This window comes from Stegostoma tigrinum, chromosome 25 (genome assembly GCF_030684315.1).
Source record: "Stegostoma tigrinum isolate sSteTig4 chromosome 25, sSteTig4.hap1, whole genome shotgun sequence".
NCBI lineage: Eukaryota > Metazoa > Chordata > Chondrichthyes > Orectolobiformes > Stegostomatidae > Stegostoma > Stegostoma tigrinum.
In genome coordinates this window covers 26,755,490-26,776,747 of record NC_081378.1, presented here as the reverse complement: position 1 = coordinate 26,776,747, position 21,258 = coordinate 26,755,490, and the positions used below count along the sequence as shown (strand labels likewise).

Genomic DNA, 21,258 nt, shown 5'->3' with positions numbered 1-21,258 from the left:
GTAAATTAAAGTTATTGATATTAAATGCAATGGAGCCTCAGTTCCATGGTAATGGCTGCCTATGGTCAGAGAATGAGAAACTGAAATTGATTTCATTTTATATCAGTGAAACTGACATGTTTTGTGTAACTTATAAGTTGTTACTTAAAAGGTTGTACCCAAATTTGTATTCTATTCAAGAAACTCATTTTTTATTGACATTATAATTGACATTTTAACGAGACATATTTTATGTCTCCTTACAATGCATCTGAGTGCCCAATCAGAATGTAATTGTGGACCTCTGCATGATGCAGTGCTGCTTGCTATGAGGAGCTTACCAGGTCCCTGTCAGTTCCAAGTCTTTGATTCACGAGTTTTGACACCAGGAGCTGAGCTCTGGAGTTAAGAGGAGAGTGTTTTTTTTTGACATGAGAGCAGCACTTACCTGAGTGTGGCACCAAGGAGACTACATTGAATTAAAGTGAAAGGGCTCCAGTTGTGAAGATGGAAGACAAGATGTTCTTCAGGCCTGTCACAGGATTTATACCTGTAACAAAGAAAAGTGATTGTAATTGTTGGAGATCACTTGTTTAATTGGATGGCATGGTGGCTCAGTGTTTATCACTGCTGACTCACAGCCCCAGGGATCCCGGTTCAATTCCAGCCTTGGGCAACTGAGTAGAGTTTGTAAGTTCTCCCTGTGTCTGCATTGGCTTGCTCCAGTTTCCTCCCACAGTCCAACGATGTGCAGGTTAGGTGGATTAGCCATGGCAAATTGCCCATAGTGCCCAGGGATGTGCAGGCTAGGTGGATTGGCCAGGGGAATACAGGGTTGTAGGGAGTGTGTCTGTGGGGTGCTCTTCCGAGGATGTGGACTCGATGGGCTGAATGGCCTGCTTCTCCACAGTGGGAATTCAATGAAGTCACAGGACATCTCTGCACAATTCATAAAAACATCAGATGTGGAAACAGCTCTCTGCTTCTCATGTGGCTAATCTACTATTTCATCCATTTGCATATCCTTTGATGTTCTTAGAATCTAATGGTCCATTGTTTTCTGATTTAAAATTATTTGTTGAGTGAACATTTTCAGCCCTCTCCATTGACGATTCCAAGGACCCATCACATTTTCAAGAAAAATGTTTTCCTTACCTCAGTTCTGAATGATTATCTTTTACCATGACTAATATTGTAATTCCAATCCCCAGACTTGACCATGAAGGAAAATATCTTCCCAGCATCTACCTTGTCAACCCCACTGAGTGTTTTTTTAGTGCTACTTTGAAAGCACCACTCATTCTCTAAACCGCAAAGAATATAGGCCAAGTGTGCTCACTCACCTCTTACAGAACAATCCTCTCATCCCAAAATCAGTCCAAAAAGTTTTCATTGAACTCCCTCTAGAGCAGATATTTCCTTCCTTAGGTAATGTAACTAGCTGCACATGGTACTCCACGTGCAATCTCATCAAAGTTCTATATAATTGCAGTCAGACTGTTTTACATTTGGACTAAATCCATTTGTAAGCAAGGCTTACTCAGACCCATTCATTCCGAATCTTCACCTTCTGTCCTGTCACCAGTTCTTAGTTCATGTTAATATATTATCTGCCATCTCATTATTTCTAAATCTTTGTAAAAATCTCTTCCATAGCACCTTATCAGATGCTTTTTGAAAATCGACATTCATTCCATATGCTAATTTCTTCTTAAACAGCCTGTTAGTTACAATTTCAAAAGCTCAAACCGTTCTTTTATAGATAGTTTTCCTTTCGGAAATCTGTGTTAGTTCAAACAAGTTGACAGATTCCAGTATTCTCTCAACTAATATTGTCAGGTTATGTGGCTTATTTTTTAGTTTTCCCCCCTCCTTTCCTGAAAATTAGAGCTTAAGATTGTTATCTTCCAAACTATGGGAAATGCAGCCAAATCTAGGGAATTCTGGAGCTTTTCTCAGGGAAATGTGTGTCTTAGGCTTTATAACCATCTTCTGCTCATCATGATGAACCTTCCTCCCATCATAAGGTCAAAAGTGGGACTGTTTCCAATAATTATCAAGTGTTTGCTTCTGTTTGCACTTCCTCAGATAGGTCAAATCAGTTGGTTTGAACGGTTATCGCAGTGTTAAGTCATCCCTTCAGCCATAACCTTCCCTACTTGTGGGTGCAAGGAGAGAAAGTGCCATATTTGAATGAACAAAAATTTGACCATAATTGAACAGTTCTAGGTTATTTCATTCCAAGATCATTTCTGAGACAGTGTCTTATGAGCCATGTGGTAATTCCTTTAGTTAATATTAAAACATCTACTAAAAGTTATGCCAATCTCTGGATGTGAATATATTTGTCAAGTTATTGTTTTAAAGATAGGAAAACCTTCAATTGATTTCAATTATTTTGTTCATACATGAATGTCACAGATCGAATAGTAATAACTTGCAAATACTAACAAGCAATGTTCTGCAAAATAAAGAGAATTTGAGTGGCAGGAGATTGTGCTGTACCAGAATTGTACCTATGTGCTCAGAGTCATGATCCCATGAACCTGATGAAAGATCAAAGACTCACAACATTTAACTGCACTTCTCTCTCCATAGATACTGCCACATCTACTGAGCATATCCAGCATTTTCTGCTTTTATTAATCCAGAATCATCATTAATTCGCTAATCCTCTTTGAAAAGAGTGTTCTAAGCCAACTCTAAACCATTCTGCCCACCCAGTTTAGAAGTATTGCACTATCTTCGAAAATTGTTGTCAATTTGGTATATTCTTAAATGATCTCACACTAAGACGAAACATTTACAGTCATGATCGGTTAGATACTGTTTACTGAATACTGAATTAACAATGATGTTTCTTAAATCATTTCTAGCCCAGCATAGTCGATATTTTGAATATAGGTTGGTGGGCATCAAGTGCAGCATGGTAAGTGAAAATTGCTTTGTTATACTCACTTAATTGAACAAGCAGCACAATCACACAAATTTTGATGGCAGCGAGAAATGAATACATCACTAAGGCAGTATTAGACCGCATTAAATATGTAAGGCTTTCAACTTTGGTTAGGCAGTTTTACAATAGAATAAATTTGCTTAGGCCTCTGGAAATAGCTTTACCCAAATTTAATCTTTCATTAAATTGACTAAACTTTGTTTGTTGTGCTTTAACTATCTTAAAGTCCCTGCAGCTTCTACCTGCACAGGCTTGGGAATGGAGCAAATAGCAGCCTAATAACTCACCCAGTGTTAATTTTCAGAATGTTTCATTGCCTAAACTGGGTAGCAATGTTTCAGTAGATAGGCTTAGTACCATTTACAGTTTATCACTTTGCTTTTGTTTGATAATTTTATCACGTTGCTTGGTTCATCTTTGCAAATTTGGTGAGGCTGACTTTCAGTGCACCTTCCTCATTCATTCATTTAGAGTTTGCAGAATGAGAGTGAGCACCTGTCTTAACAAGGCTTTTTCAAATTCCACAAAAACCAGGACACTGCCCTTTCAACCTACTCTTGATTATTTGAACTTCAGAGCTGAGGTGAGAGTAACTACCCTTGACAGCAAGGCTGTATTTGACCAAGAGTGGCAACAAGAAATCCAGCAAAATTGGAGTCACTGGGAACCAGGGGGAGATTTCTCCATCAGTAGGAGTCATACCTGGCACACAGCAATATGATTGCTGGTGTTGGAGGTTATTCTTCTCAGACAAAGGATATCTCTGCAGGAATGCCTAAAGAGTAGTGTCTTAAGATCAGAGATAGAATGTTTGCTGATGATAACACAATGTTCAGCACCATTTGTGACTCCTTAGATACGGAAGCAGTTCATGTTCAGGTCTTCCTATGGACAACATTCAAGCTTGTGCTGATAAGCACCAAGTAACATTTGCGCTACAGAATTGCCATGCAATGACCATCTCCAATAAAGGAGAAGCTGATCATCGCCCCAGGTCATTAAATGGCATGAACATCACTGAATCCCTCACTCTCAACATCCTGGGGCTTATGTAGATAAGCAACTAATCTGGACCAACTATATAAACTCTGTGATAGAGTTAGCAATAACTGCACATGTTGGAGTCAGCACCAACACTGTGCAGAGCTTGAGGAACACAACAGGCAGCATCAGAGGAGCAGCAAAGTTGATGCTTCATGTCAGGACCCTTCTTCAGAAATGGGGGAGTGAGGGTAAGAGAGGATAGGAAATAAATAAAGGGAGAGGTGTGGGGCTAGTGGAAAGTTGGTGGGAAGGTGATAGGTAGTGGAGATTGGTCAGTGGGATGGATGGGGCGGATAAGTGGAGAAGAAGATGGACATTTTGTGTCAGGTTAAGGATGTGGGGATGAGAAGGAGGATTGGACATGGTAAAAGGTTGGGGCTGGGAAGATTTTAAAACCAGTGAATTCTATGTTCAGTCAATCGGGCTGCAGGCTCCCAAGGTGGAATATGAAGCGGTGTTTCTCCAGTTTACATGTGGTGTCATTGTGGCACTGGAGGAGGCCAGGGATGGGCATGTCATCAAGGGGATGGGAGGGGGCAGTTAAAATGATTAGCAACCGGAAGATGGTGTTGATTATAGCGTACGGAACACAGATGCTCCACAAATTAGTCATTCTGTCTGTGCTTGGTCTCACCAATGTAGAGGAGGCCACATTGAGAGCAACAGATACAGACTCTAAGATTACATGAGCAGGTCGAAGGCTAGGAATGCTGCAGTGAGAACTCATCTCCTGTGTTCCCAAAGCCTGTTTACCATCTACAAAGTACAAGTCCAGACAGTCGTGAATTATGCTGTACTTGCCTGGATCATGGTACATTCAAAAAAACCCAAGATGCTCAGAAAACTCCAGAGCAAAACAGCCTGCTTATTTGGTACCCAGTCCACCCCCTGCAGCATTCACTTCCCTTAGCACTGACAAATGGTGGCTGCAGTGTACACCATTATACAAAATGGACTGCAATAGCTCGACACAGCTCCTCCCACAGCACCTTCCAAACCCGTTACCTGTAGCACCTAAAGGTATAATGGTAGCAAATGCATGCGAGCAGCACCAGCTGTATGCTGTTCCTTAATTGTCACTGGATCAAAACTCAGAGCCTTCTCTTTCAGCATTGTGGGTCTCCCAAATATTGCAACAGTTCAAGAAGTCTGCTTGTCACTACCTTCTCGAGGGAATTAGGGATGGGCAAAAAGAGTTGATGTAGCCCGAGATACCAGCATCCCACAAATGAATAATAAAAAAAGTACAGTTAACAGCATGTACAAATAACTGGAAATGGCAAGTAACTCAAGAGAATGACGGAGTTCCCCTCGACTGATCTTCATCCACTGGAACATCAGAGTAGGTCTTGCGTCCAGCATTTGAAGAATGCAATGCACAGTCCAGATCATAGTTTCATCCATTTGCACTTGCTTTATGCACACATGCCTGAATGTAGGTGAAACTTGTTTCCTAGAAAAAACTGTGAGAAGTAGGTACAACAGAGCTTTAGTTTCCTATCTGCCAGCTTCCCTAATCCAATATTAAATTTGCAGGATGCTGCAGTCAAAAATCCTCATAGAATATCGGAATTGAGAAAATTCAACAAATGACTTTCAAATTCTACATGAACAGGCTAAAGCATACTAAATGGCATTCCTCACCCATAACTGCCTTGCCACTGTGATACCAGTGAGTACTGTATTCTCTGGGCAAGCAGCTGGGTGAGGCAGTGAGGGTAAAATCAAGTCGAAACCACCATTGTCGCAGAGGACCATAGGGCCGCGCTCTCTCATTAGAGAGAGATGACAGGTGGTGATTTAGACTGAGGGTCATCATGCCTCAGGTGAGAGGAGAGGTTAATAAGGCAAGACATTTGTGGTGACATTAGCTGGTACAGGAACTGAACTTGCTGTCTGCATCGCAAACCTGCCACCCAGCTAATAAGGACAAGGAGATGGAGCAACATTGTGTGTGGCTCTGGCTGTAAGACAGTTTGATACAAAGCTCCCCAAATTGTTATTTTGTTTAATTAATGATGATAGCAATGGGAACAAACTTTATATAAAATGTAGGAAATGTATTTTCAGAACTTAAAATATGCATTATATCTTTACAAATCATGTCACTGTAACTGAAAAGATCTAAATAGGTGACTAGAGCGAGTAATAGAAATAACATTTCAGAATGGAACTTACATTCAACTGCATGTAATTGTGGAGTAAATGATTTAATTTGGCCACCTTTCGTCACTTTTTCAAATGTTATGTCTTATACGTGTTCTTACTTAAGAAATGCTAAATATTTCATGGTGTCTTACGTTCTACATTCAACTTATAACAAAGAGGGTTAGATATTCATTTTCACTGTCTGGCCAGGATTTACATACCCTTTACACCTCTGTGCATGTTGTAGATCTAAAAGGTGCATGTGATTTGTCAAGCTGTGAAGGGGAACATCTACCCCCACAGCTCTTCACCTCATTGTTCAAACATTTACCTTTTATCTCTTCATTGATGTCCAGGTCCATACTACAGCAACTGTTCCTCAGCCTTACCTTCCCACACTTTCTTGAAGCAGGTACCTGAAATTTTGTTTGGTGGAATCTGTTATCTCTGACTTGCATTTATGTTCATTCTTTTGTAAATGAAAAACCATCAAAGATAAATTGAATCATGGTCCATTCACACAATTGATGCCATTTACCACATCAGCAGAATCTCTGCATATTTTGTGCAGGCTAGCGTGACAGTCAGGTTACCAGCTGCAGCAGGTTATATTGCTGGAGGTTTCGACACAAAGCATCAGGCCTCCAACAATCCAAGCCTAACTCTCCAGTTGGCAATCACTTGACACATTGACCTTCAACAGGATTTGTCATGTTGTGCTAATTAGCAAAGGAACAGAGTTTTTGTTACCTTGCTACATGATTCTTGACGCAGTCAAAAGGCATATCCAATCTGTTTATAATGCAAAAGAAAAATGTTCAACAAATTGAAAGTAAATGCAATTTGTTTTAACATCACCGTGATTTTTCTTTTGGGTTACAGCAGTGCCCCTGAAGAATAATCTTCGATTTCTGGGGCATGCAGTTCAATTCAACTTTTGGTGGGTTTAACCATGTCTGATCATGAACAGTTTTCTAGGGTTATTTGAGCATACATGGAATATCTGAGACCTACTGCTTTATAATGTAACTGGCAACATTGTTGCTGGCCAAAGAATATTAACATAACCTGTTCAATGTGTGACAGGCTATAGATTACACCACATACATTAGAAAACATCATCCTGACCACACAGATGCTGCCTACTGCAGTGAATTGGTATTAGCTTGTGTAGCATCACTAGAAATGGGGTGGCACAGTGACAGTGTTTAGCACTGCTGCCTCACAGCACCAGGGACATGCTGGTCATTGATCACCCCGTTTTTGACTGTACAACCTCATACAATCCTTTAACCTTTAAATAATGTGGAGATACTGGATATTAGGAATGTCTTGGTGATCCTTAAGCTTGGCATCACTAAGTTAGAGGTCATAGGAATTTATTTTAATAATGGAATCTGTTTATTTACTCACCAATAATAATAAAAAATCCCACCTGTATTAATGTGGAAAATTCGAGGCTTGGCAGCAGGGAACAGGAAGCCAGTGGATTGGCCGCTCGAATGATTTAATCGTTTCCATTTGTTTCAGAGAGCAGGCAAACCCCAGCAGGAAATGCTCACCCACCAATTTAGTGGCAGTGCTGACCAGGTTGAACTTTGCACTACCATTAAAAGTCTCCAGCAAAGACCGATGTGTCACTGCCAGAGCTGAATGAAAATGAAGCATGATGAGAAAACTGCTTCAGGAGTGCCTGTAATCCCAAAGAAACATCTTGACGCTGACTTACTAGAAGTACAAAAAATATATGAAAAGATTAGTTAATCCATTGAATTTTTCCCATCTTGATACGGTTAAATCTCCACAACAACAGGAACAAAAACAAAGTGGCTGGAAAGGTTCAATGAGTCTGGTGGCATCTGTGAAGGAAAAAACAGGGTTAACGTTTTGGGTCTGGTGACCCTTCCTTAGAACTGAACTTAAATCTCCATAATCCTATCCCATCCTTATGCAGCCAAGCTACTTCCTGAATCTGAGGAAAATTTAGAACAATTTTAGAAATTTCTCTCTGGCACCTAAAAGGTAGCAATCAAGATTCAACAGTCTAAAGGAGCAGGATAACACAGCCTTCAAAAACTTAGCTGCCTGTCTCAAAGGTGGATATAGATGCCACTGTCAAGGGCATAGCCCTCTCCCTTTTCAATCTTTGCCATAAGCCTATGGTCGCAATATATGCCAGCATTTAATGCTTACAGTCAATATCTCATAAATTGATTGTACTTCCTAGCATTCAACTTTGATCTATGGTCTTGTAATGTCAACTACTACACATTTTCCTTTGCTCCTAGTTATGATAATCTTCAGGAGCTGATTCACTTAGACTTAGTCTCAAGTTTTCATCATTGTAAAGATCCCAATCATATTTTCTTAAAGCTTGTACTTTTCCAGGGCAAAAAGCTGTGGCCTTGCCTAGGCTTTCCTGATAACTCTGACCTTTAAACTAAATGTCAGCCGAGTGACTCTTTTCTGAACCTTATCAAGGATCTCAATTCTTTTCATCTCAGACATTAACACTCACATATCTTCATGTTGACAGACTTACAGGGTGAATGTACTACTAAAGATTTATTTTACAAGTGCGATGATCTTTATCTGAAAATACATTAATAGTATAACATCAGCAAACAAAACAGACTATTTTGTAAGGGGTAATGTTTCAGCTCAATATTCATTTGTATTTCATTTTCGATTTCCAGTAGATGCAGATGCTGAAGATTTTTCTGAACCGTTATCAAAATCTAGTTGCATCACTGAACAAACGCAGTATTACTTTTATGATAATGAATCATCCTTCTACGGGCTTGTGGATTGCGGTAACTGCTCGAGGTAGGACTGCAGCAAATTCTCACACTATTGAGATCGCCGTGTTGAGATCTGGATCAGTCCTTTTCAGGCTGTTTGAAGATAATAATACATTTCGACTAGCCTGCAATTTGCACTTCCAATAAGTATCATGAAAAGTATCACCCGGCAAAAATATTTCGCTAAAGAAACAACTTGCACTCAGACAAAATTTCACAATCTATGCACACCTTGGCCTTAATGGTTGATGCAGCACTTTTGAAGTGTGGTCACGATTGTAAAGTGTGAAGCACAGCAATCAATTTGCGATCAACCAAGTTCCCTCATGTTCACCTTTCCAAAAATTACCTACTTTTTCTCACTGTCTGTTTTGTCTGATTCCACCTCTGTAAAATGCTTTGAAAATTTTTATTTGCTAAAGTTGGTAATGTGAAGCAAAATCTTACTGTTGTTGCTAAGTGCACATCATTGTAAGGCACAATTCTCTTCGGGATCAAAAAATGATGAGAAGAAATAAAGGAAGCTAAATAAGTAGCAACTTGCATTACAATTGTCACATAATAAAACACTCAAAGGAGCTTTGTAAGTAATAATTTGGCACTGAACAGGAAGGGTGAGAGATGGCTTAGACATGCAGAAAAACAGAATTGGTGAGGAAGTTTTTGAAGGGGTGGCAAGAGGATGAGGAAATTTTTAAATTAATTTCCTGAATGCTGAGTCTGCGGCATGAATAGGAAAATAGTGGGGTAGGTCACAGTGTACAAGAATACATTTCTCACATTAGATAACTTCTTGAAAAGGACCATAGTCAATAAAAATGGTGGTTTTGGGTTCTCAGTTAAACATTGGCTTCTGCACATCATTTGACACACAGTTTGTGTCATCGCTATCATATCCTTGATATGATATTGCTCCGATGACAATGATGTCTGGCAAAGGAATTTTACTATTGCATTTGTTGACTGGAAGGGACATACACATTTTTTAACCATAGTGATACATTAAGGAGGAAAGTCAATTCAACAGAAGTGGTTTTGATGTGTTGCAGCGTTTAATAACATAGGGTGGAAGTTTTCAGGACATTTTTCATGAAAGATGGTGCCTCATTGCTATTAGCATCAAGTGATTTTCTAGTGAACCACTCATTGGTTGTTATACAACATTCCTTGAAGCTAATGGAAAGGAATTGCATTTGACGTTAAACAAGCAGCTGAGTCCATGTCATGTTACTGATGAAGATCAATTTCACCTTACAAATCTACTAAAAAAAAGTCAAACCTTTGCAAAAGTTACTAAAGTAGCTGCATTAAATTAATTAAACTAAAGTTTTAATTTAATAATTTAATTAAAATTTTTGATTATTTAATCTGCAAATGCTGTACCTTTGTACCTCTTGCTTTTTTCATTAGGTATTGATCCAAACTTTTTCCTTTTGTGTTCACGCTGATCAATATTAATTTGAATGTAATTTTGTTTTAGGCTTTATCATGCGGAGAAGCTCTCCAAGACAAACCTGGTATTTATACTGGTGGAGAGCAAGCCCACATGTCAGTCATGTGACTCAAAGCCTCTAATGCAAGCAGAACAAAAATGTATCCTTTACTTGTCAATGTTGTACATCATCAAACACAGCAATTTCATTAGGAATGGTAGTTACAAATTAGGCAATAATGTGGTTAGAATGGTAAGCTATCTCTGACCATTGATGGGGAGTCAAGTCAGAACTGGAACTTGGATGGCAAACATTGGCGCATGAATGAAAGAAATATTGTTAATCACTAACGGTTGAAATGTTTCTTGGTATTTTTGATATGATATTGGGATGCAGCAGGTTGAAAAATACTTTGAAAGGATAATTAACATGGTGCAGGTTGCCTTAAATAGAGATTCCATCAGTTAACTAGACATCAGCATTAATCCCCTGGCAAGCATAGACTGATACTTCGTGCCACTGCCATGAGAAACAGGCTCAGAGTGGTCAGTGGAAGTCCTTTAATAGGCTATCTTTACAAAGACAATTAGCGTATTTAACCAGGGAATAAGTAGAAACTAATCAAAAATTTTAGTGTGCTTACAGAAGTGGAGGTCTAAAATCTGTAGCCCTTATGGCGCTGTTTCACAATAGCTTTGATGGGTCACAATTTAAACCAGGACCTGGATAACTAGGCAACATGATTGCATGGAAAGTCATCTGTCTTGTTCAGAGGCCCCACACACCTCAAGCAGAACGTGTGATATAAGATGGAACAGAGATTCCTGTGGTTTAATTAGATTCATGGAAATCACAATAATGTAATTGATCACATGACTGTGACATCAGTAAGAGATAAGAGATCCATCTAGAGTGGGCAATGGAAGAGGAAGAACTTTGCCACTACATTTTGAGTGCTGGAATAGAGAATCTATTATATACAGGTGTAAATAAAGGAGTTGAAAAGAAGGAGTAAGCAGGCCTCAGCAACAGGGTATGTGGACACACCTATGGTGTCAGATATTCCAGACTGGTATCTCAGTTTGGAGGAAGCAGTATTGGCTTAAAGCACAAGATGGTGTAGCTCTCTTCAGCAGAAGCTCCCACATCTCCAACCATCTCAGAGTGACCTAGCATATTGTTAGGTGGAGTGTGGCACTCTCCTGAAAGGTGGAACTGAGGCTTATCTGGGAGTCCACTCTGAGGTCATGCATGAAGATTTTGAGGGGAGGTGTTAAGTGTGAAATGCTGCAATGGCCATTTACATAACATTAGCCCCAAAATGGCATGAAGACAATAGCCTATTGTTATTATCCCAAGACTGGCGGAGATAAATCCCAGATTTGAATCCCACAGTGGGCCAATGGTAGAATATGCATTCACTGAAAATCTGGAATTAGGCATTTAATGGTGACCGCTGTTGGTAGTTGAGAAAAGTCCATCTGGTTTGTTAATGTCCTTCAGGGGAGGAAATCTGCTGTTCTTCCCTGGACTGGCCCACATGTGACTCCAGACCCACAGCAATGGTGTCACTCCCAACTGCCCGCTGGGCAGCCAGGGATAAGCAAAAAGATTCTTAGATTCAATCAGCTAACTCCTTCGCACACGGTAAAATCCTAAGTAACATCTGAAGGCTTGTTTTATTTTGACAGAATAGCCACTGTACAAACAAATCCTCTCATATTAGTTTGACCCTTTCATCCTCCTGGACAGTTCTGTTTCTGTCTCCTAAGGTTTTAATTTCCCAAGTAGTTGCTTTATTGCTGTTGCTAATTCCAAATTAGATTCTGATTTTGGTAATATGCTTCTGTAAAACCCTTCAACCTGGCCTGTTGACCGTGTTCTCCATTCTTGACACATTCCAATAAATTGAATTTTATTCCCAATCTCCTGAACTTCAATTACAATATGTTGCACACTGCTGATGGCTGGTATATGGCAGGAGACTGGGAGCAGCCCCAGGCTACACAAAAGTCATATGTTACATTTAATCATTTCTGAATGCATTCATCTTGACAGGACTAACCAGAAAATCTCTGTGGGAATTACAGGCATCCCAACTGCCTTGACCTATTTCTGTTTAACTCTAGTCTGTATAAATCTTCACTGATCGAAGTTAAATGTGAAAGAGTATGCAAAATTACCAGCTGAATTTATTCCCAGTTGATAACGTGGTATGTAGTTGCAGGATAATGTAGTGAAGTGTTGAGAGTGAACACTTATGAAATACATTCTGTTTTCTTTTGTAGTGCCTTTTTCCTTAAGTAAACCTTGCAGCTGATGGACCTGACCCCTGTCTTTTGGCTCAGAACCCCAGGCACAGAAAAGGTCCTGATGTATGCTTTGATTCTGATGAGCGTGTAAGTATGCAAGGTTTAGATTCAGGAAGAAAAACAAGCTGCAAAGAAGTATATTGGAATATGTATTTCTAATGTGTAGTGTCACAAAAGAAGGTACCTTTAGCACCTTTGTACAGATGTGATACTGCTCTGGGCCATAGTTTCTTTATTTTGATAACATGTCATAACTCTTTTGGAATGTTAACATAAAATTAACTGCAGCTTTCAATATCCTTTCTTTGAATACTCTACTTTCACGTGTGCAATCTGGTAGATGTGACAGGAATTTGTCCCTTAGTGCTTGGAATTTAACTTCACGTACAACTGTTCTGTGATTGTATCAAGCTATTCAATATTGGAATGATGTTCAACGATAGTTTTAGGTACTAGATGGATTTAGCTCTTCACTTGTTTCAAATTTCATGCATTAAGTTAGACAAAATCAGTAGTTATGTAACCAGGAGGCTATTGGATAGTAAACAGATTCTCAGCTTCTCTTGTATAGTAGTACAGCAAAGAAAGTCTGCATGTTCATTCTTCATATGAACCATCCATTTCAAATATCTTTACTTACTATCTCTAACACCCTTAATATTTCCCTTATTCAAGCAGTTATTAAACACCCTTTTAAAATAATTAGCTGACTGTGTTCCACTAAGCTTTCATAGCATAATTTAACAAATGCTAAATCTTATCCATCCTTAGTGTAAAGAATCTTGTTTCTGACTTTCCTTTAAATTGTATTTGTGATTATCTTTACCTTCTTATCCCTCACTGAGGTCAGTGAGAACAACCAATCTCTGTTCTCCAATAATCCTGATGGCTTCTATCATTCAGTTCTTAACTAAAATGACCAGTTTGCCTTGATCAGCTTTGATAACTCATATTCATGAAAATTTCATCAGATCTTTCTGAAATCTCCTTCATAAAGAGCTTTCTTTTCATTTTTGTGGTCACATGAGGAATGACAAATGCAAAGACTTTAGGTAATTCATTTCCACGTTGTGATTTTTCTAAGTTGTAGAAGAGTTATTTTGAAATGATTTTCGTATATTAGACCACATTTGTATTGTGGCTTTCATTTATCACTAAAGACTTGTTAAGAACTGCTTGATTGAGATGCTATTTTAAGATAATAGCAACTTTCCAATATGTGCTAAATCATCGTATAATTGCTACATATCTTAAATTAGTTATGTTTCATGAAAAAATTAACTCATTTATCCAATTTAGTCTTATACTGCCTGCATAAATTTCCATCATAACTATTTGGGGAAGCAGTCACAGGAAAATCTTCCATTATTAATTATTTGAGATGGTTATACATATCATAGCCACAGCTAAAAGACCTGAATATTCCTGATCTCTCGTGATGCCAGAAATGTCTTGTGATCTCCCCAAAAGTCCTTTGCGTGAAAGTACAGTAGCACTTGCTCACTAGCTTGACGTCTATGCTGATTGATGTGTTATTGTGTGTGTTTTTAGTTTGTTAATAGTGGGGTATTTTCTGTTCTGTGATTTACACTGTGACTTTCTGCTCTAGGTGGACGCTCACATTAATTCTGCCAGCAGCCAGCAAAATGCATGAACTCATCTTGTTTGTCTCTTTTTTTTGTGTCCCCTTCCTTTTTTCTTCTTGCTACTTTGCCCGTTGTTAATAGGATGAGCCTATATGCACAACGAGTCGTGCCTCTGCCGTGGCGTCAGCTCGTCTCTTCATTTTACTGCAAGTTTTGATGTGGTGCGGAGGGTCAGTTACTTTCACTGGTTTTGTTCTTTAGTTTCCTTCTTAGGTGTGATATTAACTTGAAACTAACACCCATACAAATGATTGTGGTCCAGAGCGAACTTATTGTGGTTTGATAGTTGCAAAGCAAACTGAGTTTGTTGTTCCTTTCGAACTAGATATTTTTCTAGATCTGTTCATTTTGAGTTCTTTCTAGAACTTGAGTGGGAATTTATACATTATGTATATGTTACTTAATGCATTTGAATATATTTTCATAGACAAAAAATGTTTAACAGTTTGTCAACTTGACAAGAGAAAGACATCAATATGGAATATGAGGAAAGATAAATTAATTGTGAGTAAAGGGAGATTAAAATAAGATCTTGAGTGAAAAATAAACCCTGTATGCTACTAAAATCACATTTCTTTTAATGCAAAATAGATTGAGCCAGTGTAAAATGTTGTTGAAACTTTCAAAAGATAGCTTCTGACATTTGATAAAGATAAAATACTATCTACGCTTTTGTTTTATATTATAAGTTTGATATAATGTCGATCTTAATGTGTATGTAGTTCCCTGTTGGTGGATGGAAGTGTTTGAAAAGTGGGCCTCTGTGTTCTGCACAGTTCTACTGGTCCAAATACCTACAGAACATATTGTTCTATCCTGGATCAATATTGATAAACCAAACTCATCAAATGATTAAAAAAGTATTTTTTCCAACTGAACTTTTTTTAAAAAACCACTTCATTATATCATGGTTGTATTCTTCTCTTTTTTTAGCTGAACATAGAAAAGCTAAATCCAGAAAGTATCCGATTTGCCCACACACGTTATTTGGTGGCTTGAATTCTGTGGAAATTGTGCAGTTTTGCATTATTTGCTGCTGGAGTATTCCAAGGGCATGTTGGAACTTCAATTCCTTAGTTATCTAGATGAAACCATAACAGATACTGTTATTAACAAGAGCTTAATTTAGAATTAAGATAACTTCCTAAGTTAGAAGAAGAAATCTGTGGTGTTGATTTGAATTCCAAGGTTTAATACTTTTGTTTTTCAGGTTATTTGATTTTTTGTTATAATTATCTATATTTTGTGCAGCACTCTGTTTTAAACTATGGGGGATTGTTAGAACAAATATAATTATTTTTTCATTAAGATTAGGCAGCACTTTATCACATTTTCTTTAACTGTGAAGTGAAATACAATCTTAAATAACTACTGCTCTGACAGAACTACAGTTCCCATTCCAAAAATGAGCAATATTGTTTAGCTCATCCACAATCATCAATGCAGACTAGTGTGTCAAATTATCTCTAAAATGAGTCTAAGTTTTTCCACTACATTATTCTATTTGCTGTTGTCCTTCTTAATAAGATCGTAAGAATTAGGAGCACGATTAATCCTACTGACCCCTCTAACCTGCCCCACCATGTTAAGAGATCATGGCTCATCTGGTTTTTGCTCCTAGTTGCTCAAAACATTTATTGAACTCGAGCTTCAATGTATTCAATGAACCAGCCTCCATGGCTGTCTGGCAAAGAGAAGTCACAACACCTGTGATGCTTTGAGAAAAGAACTACCTCTTTCTGAGTTCTAAATAGGGGAGCCCATCTTTTAAAACGATGCCTCCCATTATTGAGTACTCCCATAAATGGGAACAACCTCTCAGTGTCTACCCCTTTGGGTCCCCTCAGAATCTTCTATGTTTCAATAAGATCATCTCTCATTCTTCTAAACTCCAATGTTTATGGGCTCAATGTGCTCAGTCTTTCCCTCATAAGACAGCATCCCAGAAATTAGCAGAATGAATCTTCTTTGAACTGCTTTGATTTTGAGTGTAGCCTTTCTTAAATCAGAGGACCAACATTCTTTAAAATACCGTAGGCATGGTCTCACTCATTCCTCAGACAGTAGTTTTCAACTGTTCTTGAGTGAAGAGTTTTCTGATATCATTTCTAAATTTACCTATTACCTGAATGTCACCCTTGTTTCTTGGTAACCAGAGCTCAAAGCGGAATTCACATAGTAGTCCGACCAAGGCATTATAAATTTTGATCACAATGATTTATACTCCACTGTTTCTAGCTATGTAGCTCAACCATCTGTTCTGCTTGTTAACCTGGCACCCTCAATTGTTTGCACAGACTTAGCTTTGAGCCTGAGTGTCTCATGTGATTTCTGAATCTGTGCCTTTTAACATCTTATACCAGATGCCCCGGGACTAAAATGTATTTGATTTGTCATACTGTTGCTGGATTAAGGGTAACCTAAAGCCCCATGCTACATTTCATGATCAAGCATTCAAACCTGACTGATATCCAATCTGCTCATTTATTAATGAAACTTTCGGTCTTAAAGGACTCATTGCATACAGGGTAATCCACAGTACAAAATACTTATGGCTTTTTGTAAAACAACTGACTATCAATGCCTTGGATAGACCTGCATGGACAGTAAAATTAGGTAGAGAGTAGAACATAGAACATAGAACATTAGAGCACAGTACAGGCCCTTTGGCCCTCCATGTTGCGCCGACCTATGAAACCAATCTGAAGCCCATCTAACCTATACTATTCCATTATTATCTGTATGTTTGTCCAATGACCATTTAAATGCCCTTAAAGTTGGTGAGTCTACTACTGTTGTAGGCAGGGCATTCCACGCCCTTACTGCTCTCTGAGTAAAGAACCCACCTCTGACATCTGTCTGATATCTATCACCCCTCAATTTAAAACTATGTCCCCTTAGATCTCCTGGTCAGCCCAATTCCATTAGTTTACTGACTGACTGGTTTCCATCCACTGACCCTCTTTCAGTGATTTGATCCACAAAATCTAATTCTTAAGTGAACAGAGCCTGATATCAATCAGTTTTTAATTCTTCTGTATTTGTGAAACTTTACAAATTGGTGAATTGATGGCCTGATCCAGGTGTTTGACTGTTTATTTGAAGATGAAGATTGGTTGGTTATGAAGAATTGAAGTCATAAGAGTCATGTTCATGATAAAGATCTAAGCATCAACTGCTTCTCAGGGATTGATTAACCTTGTGGATTAGTTTATTTAAAACAGTAAACACATAAAACAAACAGCAAGCCAACTTAGATAACAGGAAAGCTTGACGTTTCGGGTCGGGATACTTCTTCTTCAGAGGGTCCTGACCCGAAACATCGAACTTTCCTGCTCCTCTGCTGCTGCTTGGCCTGTTGTGTTCATCCAGCTTCATACCGTGTTATCTCAGATTCTCCAGCATCAGCAGCTCCTACTATCTCTGTAGCAAGTCAACTGATTTCTGTGGGTGCAGCTTACAAACATATAGACTAAGAAACAGGCAAAGTTGCAGTATTATATGTGCACAGCACATGGAGGCAAGGTACACATCCAACATATCCCTTGTTTTCCAAAGAAAGTTTAACTACTTATAATACCAGGTGAGTTTATAAGTCGATGAAAATTGAAAATAATTTACTGAAACATCCAAACCTCATGATGATGAATTTGTCTGAAGGTATTGTCAATTTTTTCTTTCTTAGACTGCTGTTGCCGTTCCTGATGTGCATACCCTGATGGACTACAGCCAGGTTTCCTCCAAATTAACCATTCACTGATTTTGTTCCTTAGGCTGTTTCAAATTGCCTTGCTTTTTATTGTTTTGTTCCTTACAAACCATTGGCTCATTTTGAAGCTTTGAGTTTTATTACCCAGAATTCTTCTAAATCTATAAGGTTTTCGCCCACTATCAGCCTTGGCATTTTTCTTCTTCTTCACATTTTTGAATATCTTCCCAGCTTCACCAACATTTCTTTTTCTATTTGTTTTCTTGAAGGTCTGTACACTCCAACATTTCTTTTTCTATTTGTTTTCTTGAAGGTCTGTACACCTTTCAGTAATTATTTAGTTCTGCATATGTTCGCTCAGTAGAGCATCATTGCTCACATTTATTCTTGAACATCCTGTCTTATGAATAGAACAAGACAGCAAAAGAGAAGTACAGCACAAGAACAGGCCCTTCAGCCCTTGAAGCCTGTGCCAATCATTATGCCCTAGCTAAACTAAACAAAAATTTCTGCCCTTATTCAGTCCATATCCCTCTATTCTCTCCCTTTTCATGTAACCATCCAGGTGCCTCTTAAACATTACCAACATGCCTCCTTCCACCAACTATTCTGGCAGTGCATTCCAGGCTCCCATTACTGTCTGTGTAAAAAACTTCCCTCACATATCTCTATTAAACTTGCCCCCTCTCACCTTAAACTTGTGCCCCCTTGTAATTGAAACTTCGAATCTAATAGAAAGCCTCTGACTATCCATCCTATCTTCGCCTCTCACAATTTTGTAGACCCCTATCAGATCACCTTTTAGCTGCTGTCTTTCCAGTGGAAACAAAATCCTGATCTTTTTAACCTTTCCTCATAGCTAATTCCCTCGAGAGTGGGCAGCATTCCGGTGAACCTTCTCTGCATTCTCTCCAAAGCTCCCACATTCTTCTCGTAATGTGGAGACCAAAATGTGGCGCAACAAGGGTTTTATATAACTGCAGCATGGTTTGCCAACTCTTGCATTCCATGTCCTGGCTGATGAAGGCAAGCATGTCATATGCCTTCTTAATCACCTTGGCCACCTCTGTTGCCAATTTTCGGGAGCTGTGGACCTGAATGGCCAGAGCTGTCTGCATGGTAATGTTCCTAAAGGCTCCGTTAGTTACAGTATAATTCACACCTAAATTTGATCCTCCAAAATGCAACAGCCTTGTATTTGTCTGGATTAAACTTCATCTGCCATTTCTGTGCCTACATCGCCAGTCTAACTTTTATCCTGTTGTATCCTTTCACAATCATCAGTATTATCAGCAACTCCACCAATCTTTGTGTCATTTGCAAATTTACTAATCAGACCACCCATATTATCCTCTAGATCATACATATAAACAACAAACAACAGAGGACCTATGACTGATCCCTGTGGATCTAGTTACCTATCTTCATTCTGAAAAATAGCCTTCCACTGCTACCATCTGTCTTCTATGACCAAGCCAGTTTTGGACCCATCTAGCCAGCCCACCCTGAATCCCATGTGATTTTAATTTTTGTACCAATCTGCAATGAAGGACTTTATCAAAAGCCTCACTAAAGTCCACATAAACTACATCCACTCCCCTCCCCTCAAAAATTGTCTTTGTCACCTTTTCAAAAAATTCACTCAGGTTGGTGAGACATGACCTTCCCCATACAAAACCATGGTAACAAAGTGTGAAGCTAGATGAACACAACAGGCCAAGCAACATCTTAGGAGCACTAAAGCTGTTGTTTTGGGCCTAGACCCTTCATCAGGAAATTCTAGGCCCAAAACATCAGCTTTTGTGCTCCTAAGATGCTGCTTGGCCTGCTGTGTCCATCCAGCTCCACACTTTGTTGTCTTGGATTCTCCACATTTGCAGTTCCCATTATCCCCTCCATACAAAACCATGCTGCCTGCCACTGACTAGTCCATTTTCTTCCAATTGTACGTATATCTTGTTCCTCAGTTTAATCTTCAAGAGCTTTCACACCACAGACCATACCACTGGCCTATAAATTCCTGGATTATCCCTGGTCCCTTTCCTAATCAAGGGAACAACATTGGCTAATCTTCAATTCTCTGGAATGTCACCAGTGGTCAAAGAGGATGTGAAGATATCTGCCAATGCCCCAGATATTTCTACCCTTGCCTCTAGCAGTAACCTGGGATGGATCCCAGCTGCCCCAGTGGACTTATCTGCCTTAATGCAATCTAGGATACTCAAAACTTCCTCCTTCAATTTATTGACAATCTCTAGAACATTCACAATGAAGTACAGTTTGTTGTGTATTTTGCATATCCACCTGTTTTTGCAGATCTGTCATTTTCCTCAGCTCTGCTTTGAGCTTAGCCTGATGTCATTGCAGCTGCTTCTGCTGAGTCTGACCTCTTTAACATGCAAGTTACGCCAGATCTTCCTGTGAAACAGATGTCTTTTCGTTGGATTGATGACTCAAACTTTATTCTACTTCCTTATCTTTCAGTGCTTTGTTTATCTTTGTGAATTGAGCAGTGGTATCCCTTAAATTCTTTATCATCTCAGGGCGATAATATTCTCAATTTTGGATCTCCCATGAGCCATAATGTTCAGCTTTTTTCACTTAAGCTTTAACTTTTCTCATCACAGAAACTACTTAGATTTTAGCTCTAAATTTAGAAGGAATTGAAATCTTCCATTCATCTTTCACATTCAGTTCTACATGTATTTCTTGAATAGTCTGTTGCAGTTTCTGTTGTGCCTCTGATACATGACTGATTCCAAGGGCTGTAACTAGTGTGAGGTCACCTTATGTTAGTATACCTGCAGTTGCCGGTCCAGCAGCAATGACAGTATAGAATATCTGTGACACCCACGCATATTTGTTCTACTTGCAGATCTGCGCTCCCCATCTTGCATTTGGAAATTGTGAAGCGTGGTGTCCTGAAAGCTTTGGATTTGTAAGGATCATCATGGCTTTGTATATCTTTGAAGATCTTTTCTTGCATATTACCACTTCCCTCTATGTCAATCTTAGCGCATAACAAGTAGTCACCAGTTGTCTGAAGACAAATAATTCGAATTTTTGAAGACATTTCAGATGGTGTCGTGACTTTGATGTTTTCCAGGATACTGACGATGTGAACCAAGTCTTCAATATTCCTCTATTTCATTGCATATGTCAGATTCTGCTGTATCAATCACAAGTGGCTCAGTGGTTAGCACTGCTACATTATAGTGTCAGGGACCTGG

The 21,258-nt window shown here is 38.9% G+C and overlaps 1 protein-coding gene across 10 annotated transcripts in view; it reads left to right on the top strand.

Annotated features, from left to right (window-relative positions):
• LOC125463260 (voltage-dependent calcium channel subunit alpha-2/delta-1) overlaps positions 1–21,258 on the top strand; it is a 617,517-nt gene that overhangs the window by 580,792 nt on the left and 15,467 nt on the right. For 6 of the 10 annotated variants that reach the window (XM_048554303.2, XM_048554310.2, XM_048554314.2 and 3 more), the window contains 5 exons: positions 2,856–2,908; positions 6,484–6,539; positions 8,824–8,953; positions 10,409–10,521; positions 12,678–12,760. In XM_048554303.2, coding sequence (XP_048410260.1) covers positions 2,856–2,908; positions 6,484–6,539; positions 8,824–8,953; positions 10,409–10,521; positions 12,678–12,760 — 435 coding nt within the window. Of the gene's footprint in view, positions 1–2,855; positions 2,909–6,483; positions 6,540–8,823; positions 8,954–10,408; positions 10,522–12,677; positions 12,761–14,400; positions 14,490–21,258 lie in introns of all 10 variants that reach the window. The other 4 variants (XM_059654605.1, XM_059654607.1, XM_048554305.2 and 1 more) reach the window with 1 other exon arrangement.